At 40.4% G+C, this 22,750-nt stretch overlaps 2 protein-coding genes across 10 annotated transcripts; both read right to left on the reverse strand.

Moving 5' to 3' along the window:
* Positions 1-3,688: 3,688 nt before the first annotated feature.
* Positions 3,689-5,856, reverse strand: LOC117760259 (N-acetyllactosaminide beta-1,3-N-acetylglucosaminyltransferase 3-like). 3 transcript variants are annotated; one of them, XM_034583139.1, is made up of 2 exons: positions 5,675-5,856; positions 3,689-5,049 (listed from the first exon to the last, which is right to left on the reverse strand). In XM_034583139.1, the coding sequence occupies exon 2, from the start codon at positions 5,044-5,046 to the stop codon at positions 3,907-3,909; it is 1,140 nt and encodes a 379-aa protein (XP_034439030.1). In that variant the 5' UTR covers positions 5,047-5,049; positions 5,675-5,856; the 3' UTR covers positions 3,689-3,906. The 3 variants fall into 3 exon arrangements, with proteins under 3 accessions (XP_034439030.1, XP_034439028.1, XP_034439029.1); XM_034583137.1 differs by having other exon boundaries at positions 3,689-5,056; positions 5,674-5,856; XM_034583138.1 differs by lacking the exon at positions 5,675-5,856 and adding an exon at positions 5,219-5,236 and having other exon boundaries at positions 3,689-5,124.
* Positions 5,857-8,336: 2,480 nt separating this feature from the next.
* Positions 8,337-21,234, reverse strand: LOC117760260 (N-acetyllactosaminide beta-1,3-N-acetylglucosaminyltransferase 3-like). Of its 7 annotated transcripts, none has more exons than XM_034583146.1 (3): positions 21,093-21,234; positions 16,865-17,453; positions 9,213-9,701 (listed from the first exon to the last, which is right to left on the reverse strand). In XM_034583146.1, the coding sequence occupies exons 2-3, from the start codon at positions 17,441-17,443 to the stop codon at positions 9,621-9,623; spliced, it is 660 nt and encodes a 219-aa protein (XP_034439037.1). In that variant the 5' UTR covers positions 17,444-17,453; positions 21,093-21,234; the 3' UTR covers positions 9,213-9,620. The 7 variants fall into 7 exon arrangements, with proteins under 7 accessions (XP_034439033.1, XP_034439032.1, XP_034439031.1 ...); XM_034583145.1 differs by lacking the exon at positions 21,093-21,234 and adding an exon at positions 18,072-18,259 and having other exon boundaries at positions 16,865-17,446; XM_034583144.1 differs by lacking the exon at positions 21,093-21,234 and adding an exon at positions 18,071-18,259.
* Between the last annotated feature and the right edge of the window lie 1,516 nt (positions 21,235-22,750).

Consider the following 22,750-nt stretch of genomic DNA (forward strand, 5'->3'; position numbering starts at 1 on the left):
TCTGGAGTTCAGTGCATGTCTGAAAGCAGCATCAGATATTTGACACTTAGGCCTCTCACGTTAATTACATTATCAACTTGTCATACGATATTTGGACATGACCATTGTAATTTTTGTTGACCTTGATATTGCCTGTTTGTTTAATGTAATGACCAGTGTTGGATCACGTCACGGTTCACCTATTACAGAGTACATTCATTCATGTTTTCCACAGTCACACCCACAATCAGTCAATAATCTTATCACAACCCCAGACCACATCCCTGCGTATTCTGAACCACATGTGTTGTCGGCCCTCTGGCGCAAATGCCTCATCTGTAAAGTCGGGCTCAGGAGGAAATCATGCAGTGGATTGTTTACTCCCTGCAGAGTTTCCCTGGAGCTACGCCCGACTGACTGACCAACTTGACCATCGACAGTACCGCGAGTGGCCTGTACATATTGTATGAATACACTGTTGTATTGAACTGCGACACTGATGCTTATCTTTGTTTACTTTCCTGGGTTAAGAAGATCAGCGGGAAACCGGAGTGCTTCCTGTTTTGCTTGTGGGGGAGACTGAAACCTAGTTAACTCTGGACACGGAGACTGTGGTGCACAAAAAGGTCTTAAAATGATAATCTTATCACTAAACGCCAATAAGAAGCCAACAAAAAATAGTAACCATGACAGGCCTATTGACACTGTACTGCAAGCTGCCATTCACGCCTTTGCCTTCAGCCTTCACCCGCAAGATCCGTCATCACTTATCTACGAATGACAACGAACCCGTATAACCAGAGTTGGTAGCGTTGCATTTACACAGTAACGTTCGCTAGTGAGTCATTTCACAATAACTCGTTACACTGCATTTCACGCATACCAACACTATAGTTGCCCAGAACTGTGTGTGCGACACATTTAATGACAGAAGTGCTAATAAACAGCTTTTCACCACTGTTGATATACAGAGGGGCCATGTTGGACAAACTTAAGATCATGTATTTAGTTATTAATCAATGGTGTCGGATCATTAATCTAGATACTCCGGACTAGACAAAATGATTTCGGGGTTTAGACACGCTGCGGTGCTGTTTCCTCTCAAAGACAATCTCTGGACCTTTGTATGACTCTGAAACAAAAGTTCAATAAAGTTCAATTGAATGGACGCGCCGGCATTGACCGTGAGCTAAGTAGCTAGCTGGAGCAGTCCCCTGATTGGACCGAGCTACCTGACGTCATGATGGACGCTCAGGTGGTGAGATGATAAAAGTCTCTGAAGTACAAGAGACGTCAGACAGTGACGTTCTCTGCTTACCTGTCTCACGCTGCGGCCTCAGCTCTCTGTGTCTCTGTCTCTGTCCGTCCGGCCGCCTTATTGCGCGGAGCGACCACCGTGACGTCACCCGCCGGTTCCCAAACGTCAGGAGAGGGAGGGGCTTGAAACGTGACGACACGACGCGCGGCCACCTGCAGCCTGACAGCCCCGCCCTCCTGACTGCTCCATCAAGTAGCTACGTACAGCAGGGCCGGCCCTGGCAATGTTGGAGCCCTAGGCGAGATTTCATTTTTTATTAATTAATGAAATGATTTATTACCATTTCCTTGTCACTTGTGCTCCTCCATGGCACTCAGTGTGTCACTTTACAGGATCATTTCCTTCCCCCACCCTTAGCTGCGTTCAGGTTCTGCATGGAACGAATCCAAGGTAAGAATAACATCAAAATATTACGAGAATTAAGTCGCGATATTACAATAAAAGTCATCAAGTTACGAGAAATGAAGTTGTAACATTATGAGAACAAGATGTTATATTATGAAAAAAAAGTCATAATATTTCGAGAATAAAGTCCTAACATCAGTTTCAATAACTGGTTATTTCCAGAAATGTTTTTTCTCTTTCCCCTTGATTTTTTAATATTACTTTTTTCACTTGACGTTATAACTGTATTTTTGTTTATGAATTTCTTCTCAGGTACGACTTTCTTCTCTTTAAATCACAACTGTTTTCTTGTAATATTACAGGATTATTCTCAAAATCGTTGGATTTATTTTGAATAGCCTTAATACTGTCAAAAAATGAGGAGTGGGGCAACATTTGTAAATTGAATGGCTAACAACATTATACACCAGTATTAATACATTTTACATTTAAACAGACAGTCCACCTGAACAACAACTTGCTGCTTTGATGCTCCTCTAAAATGTTCCTCTTTCAAAATGAACTTGTTGCCCTGCAGTTACACCCCTTGCCAGTAGGAGAGCTGCTCGTGCTGTTTCATTGATAGCTGATGGAAATTAGTTCCTCTAACTAAGTTTATGTTACACCACAGAACGCATGTATAGATTCATGTGCATTATTCTCTTTAATTAAACACACATTTTGCAAGGATTCACAATTTCCCTGTTCCCTTTTGAAAAAACAAACAAACAAATATTCACAGTACATAAACACACCGCTACCATCACTCTCTGAATACAATGACATATTGCCAAACTTTTGACTATGACACAAAAAACCTACAATCAACACCCTGTATAATAGTAGCCACGCATGGCAGCTTTATTCCTGAACCCTGAGTTATTTTACTCTTGTAAGAAGTTATTTTAACCTGTATTTACAACAATATTTAACATTTGTTTCGACATAATTTGGTCGAGGCACAGTGGTACGAGTATAAATGTAGGTGTAGAAGGTGCTTTTTACATCTGTGGAAGGGTTGTGTTAACATCTCCCAAGAATAACAATTGCCTTCTTTGATATCGATATATTTTATGTATTACATGAAATAAGGAGAAACATAGTAGGTCATCTGTAAGCACAAAATATATCCTTTTTTTAGATGTTTAAAAATAAAATCGATTTCGACATTTCTATAGAATAGACTGTTTAAAGAACAAAAAAGACTTGTTTTCAACCCTGATAATGTAAAACCATACCCTAATTATTCTGTACATATGAGTCCTGACTGAAGATGCACTGCCCCTCCTTATTACTGTAACCTGATTGTTGTCTTGTCAATGACAGTGCAAAAATGCTGTCAGTCCTGAAAAACAACTTGTCTTCTGAACATATTGTTCAAACATAAATACACAGGATATGCTAAAAAAATAAAGGAAACTGTACATATATGAGCTAAAGCTAAATATAAAATCTGAGAAATTATTTGACAATATTTTGTAAGACTTTGGCCGCAACATTATACCTTATACAGTACTGCCAACTTCTGGTTGTTAATGTTTTTTTTGAACAATTTGCAACCAACAAGTCAGAATTGTGGACCAACACCAAGCTCCAGTCAAAACATAAACCCACAGCCACACTAACCAACGAAACACACAAAACACACACACCCAGACGCAATCATCCACTGATAACATGTTACAATCTGTGATCTTCAACAAATTCTGTGTCAGAAACCACTTTCCCTCTTCATAGTTGTGATTATACTGCGTCTACAGAACAAATAAAACAATAACATTATTAAAAAGGCACATGTGTCATACATGTGCCATATATCAATGAGTTTCTTCAATAAATCACAAAACTTGACAGGCTGCCACATTGAGGTCAAGTTTGTAAAATAATCTTTAAATTGGCCAATAGAGGGCATAACAAATATTTTCTGTTTGGAGTTACAATACAGTTTCTTCTGGAGAGCAGGTGCCAGATGCAAAGGGTTAAATTATGAATCGCAAAGGCAACGTTGTTTCAGCGTTACACTATATTTTGGACAATAATTCTCATGTATCATGCAAATATAACTTTATGTTGCAAAAATAAGGACTCTGTGTCACTGTCAGGGTATGGATCTGTTTTTTGTTGTCTGGTTTAGGTTAAACCTCTACCAGTGATATTAGAGACTGTGTCATAGACCTGCGTCAATTGATCACAGGGTATTGACACCACCAGTGAGCTTAATGCTACTAAAATGATTTCTTTGCCAATTCACATTTTAGATTGGGGTCATTTATTCTTTGCCACATAAGATAGATGCCTGCTGGAAGGAATCTGTGCACCAGTAAAATCTCTTTATAATAGCAGGGATCAAATTCATCTAGTTTATGCGAGGGAATGTACATTCCTATTGTCCTTACACCCATATGGTGAACTGGACCTAATCCAGCTTTGGCAAAACACATCCCCATGTAAACATCATCAATAGGAATAAAAGGGATGGACTTGGACATGTTGTATATGACCATAGCTGAATAGCCAGACAGGAGGAAGCCTCCACCACCACAATAAGGGGGATAAGAGTCTGACTCTTGCACTTGTACTGGGACATAGTACTTGCTCCCTGGTGATCTAATGGGCCTCGTGTTCTGGAACAAATATCCGGTAAAGAGGTGCTTGCTTCCATCATTGTCCCTGAGGCCTTGGAGATACTCAACCATGTTGTCTGTGTTGGCAAAAACGTCATCATCACCATTTAGCAAGAAGCGAGCTTTCGGACAGTTTCTTTCCATCCACTCTAGGAAGAGTACCTGCTTTAAGGTGAGGTTGTAGAATGTGTCTCTAAAGTCCCATTGAAGAATGTCATTGTACTCATTTTGTTCCAGCTCAAGAAGTCTATTCTGTCTCTCTTTTTCAAAACCAGAACCCGTCACTCCTGAGATGAAGATCCTCCGGATCTGCACACCGTTGTGCAGCCTCTCTTTAGCCCAGGTTTTGCGCAGTACCTCTCTGCGTTCAAAGTTATCAGGGATGCTTTTAATGACCAGGAGAAGGAAGACGTCTGCAGATTCATCAGCTCCTCCGCATTTGTCAGGAACGTCCAGTATCATGGGAAAATGTCGACAGTGTTTATGGTAGAGAAAGTCTTGTATATTACCAGGAAGAGAGCCGAAGCCTTCGACATTTCCAGCAGATGCGTTTTGTTGGCATTTTGGGAAGGAGTATACGTAGGAGTTGTTCGTTGTGGATCTTCTTATTTCACTGCTCCCCTCTCTCACATTTTTGGGGATGCAAATGACTCTTTTGGCAGTAAATTCTTTACTGAGATAGAGGACCAACAGACCAAGAGAAACCCCCAGCAACAATGTTTTGGTGCGGACTTTTCCCATCTTTAAATCTCTGCTGAGAAAAAACAGATTTCTTATCAACACATTATTTCATTCTTGAAATTAATGTAAAAATGTCTGACACAGTTAAAGAATGGACAAAAAGTCTGTAATAAAAAATACACATATTTTAATTTACTGTGTTCCATATACATAGTTAATTTACAGTTGACTACAATGTTAACCAGCTGGTCACTGAGGTTGTCGGTCTGGTTCTGAGCAGGGGGGGCTCATTAGTTGTCATGTGTTAATTAAGTTGCACAGGTGATGTCAGACATTAAGTCAGTAAAACAAACTAAAATACGAACTTAGTGAAAAAAGAACCGCCCAACATAACTGTTGCTCAGTGTGAAGAACTCATGCAGTAAACCCACACCTGACAGTTTGAAAAAATCGACCACAGCCAAGTCAGTCAGCCAGTAAGCTGGGAGTCACAAAGTGTCACAAAGAAAAACACACATATAAATACAGGAGGTTACAAATTCCCCCTCAGCAAAAATAATTAACACAACAACTTGCAAATTATTCCTTCACTTAAAACTGACCAGAGTTCATCATATCTGCCTATATAACTCAAATGCAGACATTAGAAAAATAAAAAAAATATGAAATCAAAATAAGTAGGCTTACAGTCAGTTGGTGGATAAGCTGGCAGGCAGGCAAAAAGAAAATCTTAACACGGTAAAAACTGGAGAACCAACAGGAACAAAACCAGAGAGGAACAGAGCAGAGGACAACTGAACTGGTCTGAAAAGATGTGAAACCAGTTCTGAGAAAGCAGACAGAGGCACACAGACTTACAACATAGAGCTGATGATAACTGTTTGGTTAAACCCTATAGGGTTGGGCAAAGATGAATACAGAAAGTGATGCCAAAAAAAAAAACCCACACACTTTAAATAACTTCAGAGCAAAACAGGAAAAACACCCAAGTCATGTTCACTAGGTGTTACATCTGCTCTTTGAGTCTCTCTCTCTCTCTCTCTCTCTCTCTCTCAACCGTTTTGTGGTACTTTCTCAGTGGGAAATAATATTTAGTAATACGTTGGAGCGACAAGTACAATATTTATGAAACGTTCTACTTCATAAATCTAACATTCATACACTGTAAAAACGACCATTTGAATTTGCTCCAAAGACTATGATTTTTAAATAAAGTGAACAAAGAATATTTAATGGTTTTGTAAACTCTGCAAAGTCTTTGCTCCAATTAAAATATAGATTTTGAAGACAGTGGAGGCTGCGCAAGTTAAACGGGGTCTAAGGAACAGTTCACCAGGGGTTTTCACAAAGACTGGGGTCTCCTGATCATTTCTGCAGGGGTTTGTGTTCACATGCTAAGGCACCTCTTCTCTCTTCAAATGAAATGTGGCGCAGGACTCAAACTGGAGGCTTATATTATGAAAAAAAAGTCATAATATTTCGAGAATAAAGTCCTAACATCAGTTTCAATAACTGGTTATTTCCAGAAATGTTTTTTCTCTTTCCCCTTGATTTTTTAACATTACTTTTTTCACTTGACGTTATAACTGTATTTTTGTTTATGAATTTCTTCTCAGGTACGACTTTCTTCTCTTTAAATCACAACTGTTTTCTTGTAATATTACAGGATTATTCTCAAAATCGTTGGATTTATTTTGAATAGCCTTAATACTGTCAAAAAATGAGGAGTGGGGCAACATTTGTAAATTGAATGGCTAACAACATTATACACCAGTATTAATACATTTTACATTTAAACAGACAGTCCACCTGAACAACAACTTGCTGCTTTGATGCTCCTCTAAAATGTTCCTCTTTCAAAATGAACTTGTTGCCCTGCAGTTACACCCCTTGCCAGTAGGAGAGCTGCTCGTGCTGTTTCATTGATAGCTGATGGAAATTAGTTCCTCTAACTAAGTTTATGTTACACCACAGAACGCATGTATAGATTCATGTGCATTATTCTCTTTAATTAAACACACATTTTGCAAGGATTCACAATTTCCCTGTTCCCTTTTGAAAAAACAAACAAACAAATATTCACAGTACATAAACACACCGCTACCATCACTCTCTGAATACAATGACATATTGCCAAACTTTTGACTATGACACAAAAAACCTACAATCAACACCCTGTATAATAGTAGCCACGCATGGCAGCTTTATTCCTGAACCCTGAGTTATTTTACTCTTGTAAGAAGTTATTTTAACCTGTATTTACAACAATATTTAACATTTGTTTCGACATAATTTGGTCGAGGCACAGTGGTACGAGTATAAATGTAGGTGTAGAAGGTGCTTTTTACATCTGTGGAAGGGTTGTGTTAACATCTCCCAAGAATAACAATTGCCTTCTTTGATATCGATATATTTTATGTATTACATGAAATAAGGAGAAACATAGTAGGTCATCTGTAAGCACAAAATATATCCTTTTTTTAGATGTTTAAAAATAAAATCGATTTCGACATTTCTATAGAATAGACTGTTTAAAGAACAAAAAAGACTTGTTTTCAACCCTGATAATGTAAAACCATACCCTAATTATTCTGTACATATGAGTCCTGACTGAAGATGCACTGCCCCTCCTTATTACTGTAACCTGATTGTTGTCTTGTCAATGACAGTGCAAAAATGCTGTCAGTCCTGAAAAACAACTTGTCTTCTGAACATATTGTTCAAACATAAATACACAGGATATGCTAAAAAAATAAAGGAAACTGTACATATATGAGCTAAAGCTAAATATAAAATCTGAGAAATTATTTGACAATATTTTGTAAGACTTTGGCCGCAACATTATACCTTATACAGTACTGCCAACTTCTGGTTGTTAATGTTTTTTTTGAACAATTTGCAACCAACAAGTCAGAATTGTGGACCAACACCAAGCTCCAGTCAAAACATAAACCCACAGCCACACTAACCAACGAAACACACAAAACACACACACCCAGACGCAATCATCCACTGATAACATGTTACAATCTGTGATCTTCAACAAATTCTGTGTCAGAAACCACTTTCCCTCTTCATAGTTGTGATTATACTGCGTCTACAGAACAAATAAAACAATAACATTATTAAAAAGGCACATGTGTCATACATGTGCCATATATCAATGAGTTTCTTCAATAAATCACAAAACTTGACAGGCTGCCACATTGAGGTCAAGTTTGTAAAATAATCTTTAAATTGGCCAATAGAGGGCATAACAAATATTTTCTGTTTGGAGTTACAATACAGTTTCTTCTGGAGAGCAGGTGCCAGATGCAAAGGGTTAAATTATGAATCGCAAAGGCAACGTTGTTTCAGCGTTACACTATATTTTGGACAATAATTCTCATGTATCATGCAAATATAACTTTATGTTGCAAAAATAAGGACTCTGTGTCACTGTCAGGGTATGGATCTGTTTTTTGTTGTCTGGTTTAGGTTAAACCTCTACCAGTGATATTAGAGACTGTGTCATAGACCTGCGTCAATTGATCACAGGGTATTGACACCACCAGTGAGCTTAATGCTACAAAAATGATTTCTTTGCCAATTCACATTTTAGATTGGGGTCATTTATTCTTTGCCACATAAGATAGATGCCTGCTGGAAGGAATCTGTGCACCAGTAAAATCTCTTTATAATAGCAGGGATCAAATTCATCTAGTTTATGCGAGGGAATGTACATTCCTATTGTCCTTACACCCATATGGTGAACTGGACCTAATCCAGCTTTGGCCAAACACATCCCCATGTAAACATCATCAATAGGAATAAAAGGGATGGACTTGGACATGTTGTATATGACCATAGCTGAATAGCCAGACAGGAGGAAGCCTCCACCACCACAATAAGGGGGATAAGAGTCTGACTCTTGCACTTGTACTGGGACATAGTACTTCCCTGGTGATCTAACGGGCCTCGTGTTCTGGAACAAATATCCGGTAAAGAGGTGCTTGCTTCCATCATTGTCCCTGAGGCCTTGGAGATACTCAACCATGTTGTCTGTGTTGGCAAAAACGTCATCATCACCATTTAGCAAGAAGCGAGCTTTCGGACAGTTTCTTTCCATCCACTCTAGGAAGAGTACCTGCTTTAAGGTGAGGTTGTAGAATGTGTCTCTAAAGTCCCATTGAAGAATGTCATTGTACTCATTTTGTTCCAGCTCAAGAAGTCTATTCTGTCTCTCTTTTTCAAAACCAGAACCCGTCACTCCTGAGATGAAGATCCTCCGGATCTGCACACCGTTGTGCAGCCTCTCTTTAGCCCAGGTTTTGCGCAGTACCTCTCTGCGTTCAAAGTTATCAGGGATGCTTTTAATGACCAGGAGAAGGAAGACGTCTGCAGATTCATCAGCTCCTCCGCATTTGTCAGGAACGTCCAGTATCATGGGAAAATGTCGACAGTGTTTATGGTAGAGAAAGTCTTGTATATTACCAGGAAGAGAGCCGAAGCCTTCGACATTTCCAGCAGATGCGTTTTGTTGGCATTTTGGGAAGGAGTATACGTAGGAGTTGTTCGTTGTGGATCTTCTTATTTCACTGCTCCCCTCTCTCACATTTTTGGGGATGCAAATGACTCTTTTGGCAGTAAATTCTTTACTGAGATAGAGGACCAACAGACCAAGAGAAACCCCCAGCAACAATGTTTTGGTGCGGACTTTTCCCATCTTTAAATCTCTGCTGAGAAAAAACAGATTTCTTATCAACACATTATTTCATTCTTGAAATTAATGTAAAAATGTCTGACACAGTTAAAGAATGGACAAAAAGTCTGTAATAAAAAATACACATATTTTAATTTACTGTGTTCCATATACATAGTTAATTTACAGTTGACTACAATGTTAACCAGCTGGTCACTGAGGTTGTTGGTCTGGTTCTGAGCAGGGGGGGCTCATTAGTTGTCATGTGTTAATTAAGTTGCACAGGTGATGTCAGACATTAAGTCAGTAAAACAAACTAAAATACGAACTTAGTGAAAAAAGAACCGCCCAACATAACTGTTGCTCAGTGTGAAGAACTCATGCAGTAAACCCACACCTGACAGTTTGAAAAAATCGACCACAGCCAAGTCAGTCAGCCAGTAAGCTGGGAGTCACAAAGTGTCACAAAGAAAAACACACATATAAATACAGGAGGTTACAAATTCCCCCTCAGCAAAAATAATTAACACAACAACTTGCAAATTATTCCTTCACTTAAAACTGACCAGAGTTCATCATATCTGCCTATATAACTCAAATGCAGACATTAGAAAAATAAAAAAAATATGAAATCAAAATAAGTAGGCTTACAGTCAGTTGGTGGATAAGCTGGCAGGCAGGCAAAAAGAAAATCTTAACACGGTAAAAACTGGAGAACCAACAGGAACAAAACCAAAGAGGAACAGAGCAGAGGACAACTGAACTGGTCTGAAAAGATGTGAAACCAGTTCGGAGAAAGCAGACAGAGGCACACAGACTTACAACATAGAGCTGATGATAACTGTTTGGTTAAACCCTATAGGGTTGGGCAAAGATGAATACAGAAAGTGATGCAAAAAACCCACACAATTTAAATAACTTCAGAGCAAAACAGGAAAAAGGTGTTACATCTGCTCTTTGAGTCTCTCTCTCTCTCTCTCTCTCTCTCTCTCAGTGGGAAATAATATTTAGTAATACGTTGGAGCGACAAGTACAATATTTATGAAACGTTCTACTTCATAAATCTAACATTCATACACTGTAAAAACGACCATTTGAATTTGCTCCAAAGACTATGATTTTTAAATAAAGTGAACAAAGAATATTTAATGGTTTTGTAAACTCTGCAAAGTCTTTGCTCCAATTAAAATATAGATTTTGAAGACAGTGGAGGCTGCGCAAGTTAAACGGGGTCTAAGGAACAGTTCACCAGGGGTTTTCACAAAGACTGGGGTCTCCTGATCATTTCTGCAGGGGTTTGTGTCCACATGCTAAGGCACCTCTTCTCTCTTCAAATGAAATGTGGCGCAGGACTCAAACTGGAGGCTTCAACCGAAACACTGCTCATTCATTTTGAATAAGGTGACGTCATGTTTTGCTGAACTGCAATGTGGCTCTGTTGAATCACGTTGCTTCTACGGTAGAAGTAGAACAGAGCTCGACTTTTCATGTGACAACAGAGGCAGCTGCCAATCAAATCATTTTTTATTAAATACTGAATTGCATATGCGAGCCAATCAAAACCTGTTAATGCAAGAGAGAAAGCCGAGGTAATTGGCTAACATGGAGTGTTATTGTTCATCTGGATATTTCCTGTGTACTTCCCTCTAGAATCGCATTGATAGCTAGCATGGCACGTTAGCCTGAAAGCCAGCTATCCCGAGCATGAAACTGTGATTATTGCCATTATGACAGGTCAGGAGCAAAAGACTGGAGAATGTGAGATGGGATGGGGTCAAGGGGGCAGGTGGTCGGGCGGGCGGAGGTTACCAAGGTAAGAACTTGATTGGGAGACAGGGGGGTGAAAGAGGAAAGAGAAGTTGATGGAAATGTAGTTACAGAAGGTGGATTTGAAAATGAGGAGCGTATGTCATCTATCTTTTTTGTAAAGTAGTTGATAAAGTGGCTTGGTAGAAGGGAGGAAGGAGGGGGGAACTATGCTGTGTTTGCACATGGGCTCATTCTGACTTTATGAGTTTTTACAAGTGGGCTGGCAACGTTTGGAGAAAGTCAAGAGCCTTTCATGCAGATATTTGTGTTTTCAAATACAGCCCCTCCGGAGATTGTCAGGAGATTATCTGGAGTTCAGTGCATGTCTGAAAGCAGCATCAGATATTTGACACTTAGGCCTCTCACGTTAATTACATTATCAACTTGTCGTACGATATTTGGACATGACCATTGTAATTTTTGTTGACCTTGATATTGCCTATTTGTTTAATGCAATGACCATTGTTGGATCAAGTCACGGTTCACCTATTACAGAGTACATTAATTCATGTTTTCCACAGTCACACCCACAATCAGTCAATAATCTTATCACAACCCCAGACCACATCCCTGTGTATTCTGAACCACTATATACGAAAGTGACTAATAGGCTGCAGAGCAATGAGTCTAAAGGTTGGAGAGTGGGAAAGGATCGTCTGTATTACCTTCGCAAAAGTGCATTGTTAAGTCCATGTGTTGTCGGCGCTCGGGAGCAAATGCCTCATCTGTAAAGTCGGGCTCAGGAGGAAATCATGCAGTGGATTGTTTACTCCCTGCAGAGTTTCCCTGGAGCTACGCCCGACTGACTGACCAACTTGACCATCGACAGTACCGCGAGTGGCCTGTACATATTGTATGAATACACTGTTGTATTGAACTGCGACACTGATGCTTATCTTTGTTTACTTTCCTGGGTTAAGAAGATCAGCGGGAAACCGGAGTGTTTCCTGTTTTGCTTGTGGGGGAGACTGAAACCTAGTTAACTCTGGACACCGAGACTGTGGTGCACAAAAAGGTCTTAAAATGATAATCTTATCACTAAACGCCAATAAGAAGCCAACAAAAAATAGTAACCATGACAGGCCTATTGATACTGTACTGCAAGCTGCCATTCACACCTGTGCCTTCAGCCTTCACCTGCAAGATCCGTCATCACTTATCTACGAATGACAACGAACCCATATAACCAGAGTTGGTAGCGTTGCATTTACACAGGAACGTTCGCTAGTGAGTCATTTCACAATAACTCGTTACACTGCATTTCACGCATACCAACACTATAGTTGCCCAGAACTGTGTGTGCGACACATTTAATGACAGAAGTGCTAATAAACAGCTTTTCACCACTGTTGATATACAGAGGGGCCATGTTGGACAAACTTAAGATCATGTATTTAGTTATTAATCAATGGTGTCGGATCATTAATCTAGATCCTCCGGACTAGACAAAATGTTGACACGCTGCGGTGCTGTTTCCTCTCAAAGACAATCTCTGGACCTTTGTATGACTCTGAAACAAAAGTTCAATTGAATGGACGCGCCGCCATTGACCGTGAGCTAAGTAGCTAGCTGGAGCAGTCCCCTGATTGGACCGAGCTACCTGACGTCATGATGGACGCTCAGGTGGTGAGATGATAAAAGTCTCTGAAGTACAAGAGACGTCAGACAGTGACGTTCTCTGCTTACCTGTCTCACGCTGCGGCCTCAGCTCTCTGTGTCTCTGTCTCTGTCCGTCCGGCCGCCTTATTGCGCGGAGCGACGTCACCCGCCGGTTCCCAAACATCAGGAGAGGGAGGGGCTTGAAACGTGACGACACGACGCGCGGCCACCTGCAGCCTGACAGCCCCGCCCTCCTGACTGCTCCATCAAGTAGCTACGTACAGCAGGGCCGGCCCTGGCAATGTTGGAGCCCTAGGCGAGATTTCATTTTTTATTAATTAATGAAATGATTTATTACCATTTCCTTGTCACTTGTGCTCCTCCGTGGAACTCAGTGTGTCACTTTACAGGATCATTTCATTCCCCCACCCTTAGCTGCGTTCAGGTTCTGCATGGAACGAATCCAAGGTGTGTCTCAGACAAAATAGCTTTCAGTTCCTGGACTATTTTTAGAGCTGTTTTTATTGAAAACTAGTATTCAGTTACTTGTGAGACTTGTTTCTCGTAAGAGGTGTCTGCTAATTCAAGCGATTATTCAGAAACACACCGAGCCACAGCAGCAGGATCCCAGCCAGTGTCTCACCCACAAGTGAAAGTGACTGCAGAGTGAATGAACCTGCTGCCTGTGGCTCCTCACCCCCCCTCAGATTCCCGGTGCTTCCCGGTGCTTCGCTGCCGGTGCGAACACTCCGATTGATTAACATGGGCGCGGAAAGGAGGCGCACAGCTTTTCGAGGCGCTTTGCGGTGCTTCTGCCTCCGTTGTGTCCCCGGGGTTAGAGGACGATGGTGTGACGTTACTGCATTGGTTAAAGTATGTATCATGTCATGATAAATCAGCCTCTTGTGGCGCCCTCTCGGCATTTTGCGCCCTAGGCAACCGCCTATGTCGCCTATGCCAGGAGCCGAACCCTGACGTACAGAGTCTATAAAGTCACGGTGCTACGAGAATAACATCAAAATATTACGAGAATTAAGTCGCGATATTACAATAAAAGTCATCATGTTACGAGAAGTTGTAACATTATGAGAACAAGATGTAATATTATGAAAAGAAAGTCATAATATTTCGAGAATAAAGTCCTAACATCAGTTTCAATAACTGGTTATTTCCAGAAATGTTTTTTCTCTTTCCCCTTGATTCTTTAATATTACTTTTTTCACATGACGTTATAACTGTATTTTTGTTTATGAATTTCTTCTCAGGTACGACTTTCTTCTCTTTAAATCACACCTGTTTTCTTGTAATATTACAGGATTATTCTCAAAATCGTTGGATTTATTTTGAATAGCCTTAATACTGTCAAAAAATGAGGAGTGGGGCAACATTTGTAATTTTTGTATTAAATTGAATGGCTAACAACATTATACACCAGTATTAATACATTTTACATTTAAACAGACAGTCCACCTGAACAACAACTTGCTGCTTTGATGCTCCTCTAAAATGTTCCTCTTTCAAAATGAACTTGTTGCCCTGCAGTTACACCCCTTGCCAGTAGGAGAGCTGCTCGTGCTGTTTCATTGATAGCTGATGGACATTAGTTCCTCTAACTAAGTTTATGTTACACCACAGAACGCATGTATAGATTCATGTGCATTATTCTCTTTAATTAAACACACATTTTGCAAGGATTCACAATTTCCCTGTTCCCTGTTGAAAAAACAAACAAACATAAATATTCACAGTACATAAACACACCGCTACCATCACTGTCTGAATACAATGACATATTGGCAAACTTTTGACTATGACACAAAAAACCAACAATCAACACCCTGTATAATAGTAGCCACGCATGGCAGCTTTATTCCTGAACCCTGAGTTATTTTACTCTTGTAAGAAGTTATTTTAACCTGTATTTACAACAATATTTAACATTTGTTTCGACATAATTTGGTCGAGGCACAGTGGTACGAGTATAAATGTAGGTGTAGAAGGTGCTTTTTACATCTGTGGAAGGGTTGTGTTAACATCTCCCAAGAATAACAATTGCCTTCTTTGATATCGATATATTTTATGTATTACATGAAATAAGGAGAAACATAGTAGGTCATCTGTAAGCACAAAATATATCCTTTTTTTAGATGTTTAAAAATAAAATCGATTTTGACATTTCTATAGAATAGACTGTTTAAAGAACAAAAAAGACTTGTTTTCAACCCTGATAATGTAAAACCATACCCTAATTATTCTGTACATATGAGTCCTGACTGAAGATGCACTGCCCCTCCTTATTACTGTAACCTGATTGTTGTCTTGTCAATGACAGTGCAAAAATGCTGTCAGTCCTGAAAAACAACTTGTCTTCTGAACATATTGTTCAAACATAAATACACAGGATATGCTAAAAAAATAAAGGAAACTGTACATATATGAGCTAAAGCTAAATATAAAATCTGAGAAATTATTTGACAATATTTTGTAAGACTTTGGCCGCAACATTATACCTTATACAGTACTGCCAACTTCTGGTTGTTAATGTTTTTTTTGAACAATTTGCAACCAACAAGTCAGAATTGTGGACCAACACCAAGCTCCAGTCAAAACATAAACCCACAGCCACACTAACCAACGAAACACACAAAACACACACACCCAGACGCAATCATCCACTGATAAAATGTTACAATCTGTGATCTTCAACAAATTCTGTGTCAGAAACCACTTTCCCTCTTCATAGTTGTGATTATACTGCGTCTACAGAACAAATAAAACAATAACATTATTAAAAAGGCACATGTGTCATACATGTGCCATATATCAATGAGTTTCTTCAATAAATCACAAAACTTGACAGGCTGCCACATTGAGGTCAAGTTTGTAAAATAATCTTTAAATTGGCCAATAGAGGGCATAACAAATATTTTCTGTTTGGAGTTACAATACAGTTTCTTCTGGAGAGCAGGTGCCAGATGCAAAGGGTTAAATTATGAATCGCAAAGGCAACGTTGTTTCAGCGTTACACTATATTTTGGACAATAATTCTCATGTATCATGCAAATATAACTTTATGTTGCAAAAATAAGTACTCTGTGTCACTGTCAGGGTATGGATCTGTTTTTTGTTGTCTGGTTTAGGTTAAACCTCTACCAGTGATATTAGAGACTGTGTCATAGACCTGCGTCAATTGATCACAGGGTATTGACACCACCAGTGAGCTTAATGCTACTAAAATGATTTCTTTGCCAATTCACATTTTAGATTGGGGTCATTTATTCTTTGCCACATAAGATAGATGCCTGCTGGAAGGAATCTGTGCACCAGTAAAATCTCTTTATAATAGCAGGGATCAAATTCATCTAGTTTACGCGAGGGAATGTACATTCCTCCTGTCCTTACACCCATATGGTGAACTGGACCTAATCCAGCTTTGGCCATACACATCCCCATGTAAACATCATCAATAGGAATAAAAGGGATGGACTTGGACATGTTGTATATGACCATAGCTGAATAGCCAGACAGGAGGAAGCCTCCACCACTACAATAAGGGGGATAAGAGTCTGACTCTTGCACTTGTACTGGGACATAGTACTTCCCTGGTGATCTAACGGGGCTCGTGTTCTGGAACAATGATCCGGTAAAGAGGTGCTTGCTTCCATCATTGTCCCTGAGGCCTTGGAGATACTCAACCATGTTGTCTGTGTTGGCAAAAACGTCATCATCACCATTTAGCAAGAAGCGAGCTTTCAGACAGTTTCTTTCCATCCACTCTAGGAAGAGTACCTGCTTTAAGGTGAGGTTGTAGAACGTGTCTCTAAAGTCCCATTGAAGAATGTCATTGTACTCATTTTGTTCCAGCTCAAGAAGTCTATTCTGTCTCTCTTTTTCAAAACCAGAACCCGTCTCTCCTGAGATGAAGATCCTCCGGATCTGCACACCGTTGTGCAGCCTCTCTTTAGCCCAGGTTTTGCGCAGTACCTCTCTGCGTTCAAAGTTATCAGGGCTGCTTTTAATGACCAGGAGAAGGAAGACGTCTGCAGATTCATCAGCTCCTCCGCATTTGTCAGGAACGTCCAGTATCATGGGAAAATGTCGACAGTGTTTATGGTAGAGAAAGTCTTGTATATTACCAGGAAGAGAGCCGAAGCCTTCGACATTTCCAGCAGATGCGTTTTGTTGGCATTTTGGGAAGGAGTATACGTAGGAGTTGTTCGTTGTGGATCTTCTTATTTCACTGCTCCCCTCTCTCACATTTTTGGGGATGTAAATGACTCTTTTGGCAGTAAATTCTTTACTGAGATAGAGGACCAACAGACCAAGAGAAACCCCCAGCAACAATGTTTTGGTGCGGACTTTTCCCATCTTTAAATCTCTGCTGAGAAAAAACAGATTTCTTATCAACACATTATTTAATTCTTGAAATTAATGTAAAAATGTCTGACACAGTTAAAGAATGGACAAAAAGTCTGTAATAAAAAATACACATATTTTAATTTACTGTGTTCCATATACATAGTTAATTTACAGTTGACTACAATGTTAACCAGCTGGTCACTGAGGTTGTCGGTCTGGTTCTGAGCAGGGGGGGCTCATTAGTTGTCATGTGTTAATTAAGTTGCACAGGTGATGTCAGACATTAAGTCAGTAAAACAAACTAAAATACGAACTTAGTGAAAAAAGAACCGCCCAACATAACTGTTGCTCAGTGTGAAGAACTCATGCAGTAAACCCACAACTGACAGTTTGAAAAAATCGACCACAGCCAAGTCAGTCAGCCAGTAAGCTGGGAGTCACAAAGTGTCACAAAGAAAAACACACATATAAATACAGGAGGTTACAAATTCCCCCTCAGCAAAAATAATTAACACAACAACTTGCAAATTATTCCTTCACTTAAAACTGACCAGAGTTCATCATATCTGCCTATATAACTCAAATGCAGACATTAGAAAAATAAAAAAAATATGAAATCAAAATAAGTAGGCTTACAGTCAGTTGGTGGATAAGCTGGCAGGCAGGCAAAAAGAAAATCTTAACACGGTAAAAACTGGAGAACCAACAGGAACAAAACCAGAGAGGAACAGAGCAGAGGACAACTGAACTGGTCTGAAAAGATGTGAAACCAGTTCTGAGAAAGCAGACAGAGGCACACAGACTTACAACATAGAGCTGATGATAACTGTTTGGTTAAACCCTATAGGGTTGGGCAAAGATGAATACAGAAAGTGATGCCAAAAAAAAAACCCACACACTTTAAATAACTGTTCACTAGGTGTTACATCTGCTCTTTGAGTCTCTCTCTCTCTCTCTCTCTCTCTCTCTCTCTCTCTCTCTCTCTCTCTCTCTCTCTCTCTCTCTCTCTCTCTCTCTCTCTCTCTCTCTCTCTCTCTCTCTCTCTCTCTCTCTCTCTCTCTCTCTCTCTCTCTCTCTCTCTCTCTCTCTCTCTCTCTCTCTCTCTCTCTCTCGTTTTGTGGTACTTTCTCAGTGGGAAATAATATTTAGTAATACGTTGGAGCGACAAGTACAATATTTATGAAACGTTCTACTTCATAAATCTAACATTCATACACTGTAAAAACGACCATTTGAATTTGCTCCAAAGACTATGATTTTTAAATAAAGTGAACAAAGAATATTTAATGGTTTTGTAAACTCTGAAAAGTCTTTGCTCCAATTAAAATATAGATTTTGAAGACAGTGGAGGCTGCGCAAGTTAAACGGGGTCTAAGGAACAGTTCACCAGGGGTTTTCACAAAGACTGGGGTCTCCTGATCATTTCTGCAGGGGTTTGTGTCCACATGCTAAGGCACCTCTTCTCTCTTCAAATGAAATGTGGCGCAGGACTCAAACTGGAGGCTTCAACCGAAACACTGCTCATTCATTTTGAATAAGGTGACGTCATGTTTTGCTGAACTGCAATGTGGCTCTGTTGAATCACGTTGCTTCTACGGTAGAAGTAGAACAGAGCTCGACTTTTCATGTGACAACAGAGGCAGCTGCCAATCAAATCATTTTTAATTAAATACTGAATTGCATATGCGAGCCAATCAAAACCTGTTAATGCAAGAGAGAAAGCCGAGGTAATTGGCTAACATGGAGTGTTATTGTTCATCTGGATATTTCCTGTGTACTTCCCTCTAGAATCGTATTGATAGCTAGCATGGCACGTTAGCTTGAAAGCCAGCTATCCCGAGCATGAAACTGTGATTATTGCCATTATGACAGGTCAGGAGCAAAAGACTGGAGAATGTGAGATGGGATGGGGTCAAGGGGGCAGGTGGTCGGGCGGGCGGAGGTTACCAAGGTAAGAACTTGATTGGGAGACAGGGGGGTGAAAGAGGAAAGAGAAGGGGATGAAGATGAAGTTGATGGAAATGTAGTTACAGAAGGTGGATTTGAAAATGAGGAGCGTATGTCATCTATCTTTTTTGTAAAGTAGTTGATAAAGTGGCTTGGTAGAAGGGAGGAAGGAGGGGGGAACTATGCTGTGTTTGCACATGGGCTCATTCTGACTTTATGAGTTTTTACAAGTGGGCTGGCAACGTTTGGAGAAAGTCAAGAGCCTTTCATGCAGATATTTGTGTTTTCAAATACAGCCCCTCCGGAGATTGTCAGGAGATTATCTGGAGTTTAGTGCATGTCTGAAAGCAGCATCAGATATTTGACACTTAGGCCTCTCACGTTAATTACATTATCAACTTGTCGTACGATATTTGGACATGACCATTGTAATTTTTGTTGACCTTGATATTGCCTGTTTGTTTAATGTAATGACCAGTGTTGGATCACGTCACGGTTCACCTATTACAGAGTACATTCATTCATGTTTTCCACAGTCACACCCACAATCAGTCAATAATCGTATCACAACCCCAGACCACATCCCTGTGTATTCTGAACCACTATATACGAAAGTGACTAATAGGCTGCAGAGCAATGAGTCTAAAGGTTGGAGAGTGGGAAAGGATCGTCTGTATTACCTTCGCAAAAGTGCATTGTTAAGTCCATGTGTTGTCGGCGCTCGGGAGCAAATGCCTCATCTGTAAAGTCGGGCTCAGGAGGAAATCATGCAGTGGATTGTTTACTCCCTGCAGAGTTTCCCTGGAGCTACGCCCGACTGACTGACCAACTTGACCATCGACAGTACCGCGAGTGGCCTGTACATATTGTATGAATACACTGTTGTATTGAACTGCGACACTGATGCTTATCTTTGTTTACTTTCCTGGGTTAAGAAGATCAGCGGGAAACCGGAGTGTTTCCTGTTTTGCTTGTGGGGGAGACTGAAACCTAGTTAACTCTGGACACCGAGACTGTGGTGCACAAAAAGGTCTTAAAATGATAATCTTATCACTAAACGCCACTAAGAAGCCAACAAAAAATAGTAACCATGACAGGCCTATTGACACTGTACTGCAAGCTGCCATTCACACCTGTGCCTTCAGCCTTCACCTGCAAGATCCGTCATCACTTATCTACGAATGACAACGAACCCGTATAACCAGAGTTGGTAGCGTTGCATTTACACAGTAACGTTCGCTAGTGAGTCATTTCACAATAACTTGTTACACTGCATTTCACGCATACCAACACTATAGTTGCCCAGAACTGTGTGTGCGACACATTTAATGACAGAAGTGCTAATAAACAGCTTTTCACCACTGTTGATATACAGAGGGGCCATGTTGGACAAACTTAAGATCATGTATTTAGTTATTAATCAATGGTGTCGGATCATTAATCTAGATCCTCCGGACTAGACAAAATGTTGACACGCTGCGGTGCTGTTTCCTCTCAAAGACAATCTCTGGACCTTTGTATGACTCTGAAACAAAAGTTCAATAAAGTTCAATTGAATGGACACGCCGGCATTGACCGTGAGCTAAGTAGCTAGCTGGAGCAGTCCCCTGATTGGACCGAGCTACCTGACGTCATGATGGACGCTCAGGTGGTGAGATGATAAAAGTCTCTGAAGTACAAGAGACGTCAGACAGTGACGTTCTCTGCTTACCTGTCTCACGCTGCGGCCTCAGCTCTCTGTGTCTCTGTCTCTGTCCGTCCGGCCGCCTTATTGCGCGGAGCGACCACCGTGACGTCACCCGCCGGTTCCCAAACGTCAGGAGAGGGAGGGGCTTGAAACGTGACGACACGACGCGCGGCCACCTGCAGCCTGACAGCCCCGCCCTCCTGACTGCTCCATCAAGTAGCTACGTACAGCAGGGCCGGCCCTGGCAATGTTGGAGCCCTAGGCGAGATTCCATTTTTTATTAATTAATGAAATGATTTATTACCATTTCCTTGTCACTTGTGCTCCTCCATGGAACTCAGTGTGTCACTTTACAGGATCATTTCATTCCCCCACCCTTAGCTGCGTTCAGGTTCTGCATGGAACGAATCCAAGGTGTGTCTCAGACAAAATAGCTTTCAGTTCCTGGACTATTTTTAGAGCTGTTTTTATTGAAAACTAGTATTCAGTTACTTGTGAGACTTGTTTCTCGTAAGAGGTGTCTGCTAATTCAAGCGATTATTCAGAAACACACCGAGCCACAGCAGCAGGATCCCAGCCAGTGTCTCACCCACAAGTGAAAGTGACTGCAGAGTGAATGAACCTGCTGCCTGTGGCTCCTCACCCCCCCTCAGATTCCCGGTGCTTCCCGGTGCTTCCCGGTGCTTCGCTGCCGGTGCGAACACTCCGATTGATTAACATGGGCGCGGAAAGGAGGCGCACAGCTTTTCGAGGCGCTTTGCAGTGCTTCTGCCTCCGTTGTGTCCCCGGGGTTAGAGGACGATGGTGTGACGTTACTGCATTGGTTAAAGTATGTATCATGTCATGATAAATCAGCCTCTTGTGGCGCCCTCTCGGCATTTTGCGCCCTAGGCAACCGCCTATGTCGCCTATGCCAGGAGCCGAACCCTGACGTACAGAGTCTATAAAGTCACGGTGCTACGAGAATAACATCAAAATATTACGAGAATTAAGTCGCGATATTACAATAAAAGTCATGTTACGAGAAATGAAGTTGTAACATTATGAGAACAAGATGTAATATTATGAAAAAAAAGTCATAATATTTCGAGAATAAAGTCCTAACATCAGTTTCAATAACTGGTTATTTCCAGAAATGTTTTTTCTCTTTCCCCTTGATTCTTTAATATTACTTTTTTCACATGACGTTATAACTGTATTTTTGTTTATGAATTTCTTCTCAGGTACGACTTTCTTCTCTTTAAATCACAACTGTTTTCTTGTAATATTACAGGATTATTCTCAAAATCGTTGGATTTATTTTGAATAGCCTTAATACTGTCAAAAAATGAGGAGTGGGGCAACATTTGTAATTTTTGTATTAAATTGAATGGCTAACAACATTATACACCAGTATTAATACATTTTACATTTAAACAGACAGTCCACCTGAACAACAACTTGCTGCTTTGATGCTCCTCTAAAATGTTCCTCTTTCAAAATGAACTTGTTGCCCTGCAGTTACACCCCTTGCCAGTAGGAGAGCTGCTCGTGCTGTTTCATTGATAGCTGATGGACATTAGTTCCTCTAACTAAGTTTATGTTACACCACAGAACGCATGTATAGATTCATGTGCATTATTCTCTTTAATTAAACACACATTTTGCAAGGATTCACAATTTCCCTGTTCCCTGTTGAAAAA

Source organism: Hippoglossus hippoglossus, chromosome 4, assembly GCF_009819705.1.
Source record: "Hippoglossus hippoglossus isolate fHipHip1 chromosome 4, fHipHip1.pri, whole genome shotgun sequence".
NCBI classification, from domain to species: Eukaryota; Metazoa; Chordata; class Actinopteri; order Pleuronectiformes; family Pleuronectidae; genus Hippoglossus; species Hippoglossus hippoglossus.

What these genes read in the sequence shown, in the direction of transcription:
- LOC117760259 (XM_034583139.1), bottom strand. Translation starts at nt 5,046, where the DNA reads ATGGGAAAAGTCCGCACCAAAACATTGTTGCTGGGGGTTTCTCTTGGT.
- LOC117760260 (XM_034583142.1), bottom strand. Translation starts at nt 9,691, where the DNA reads ATGGGAAAAGTCCGCACCAAAACATTGTTGCTGGGGGTTTCTCTTGGT.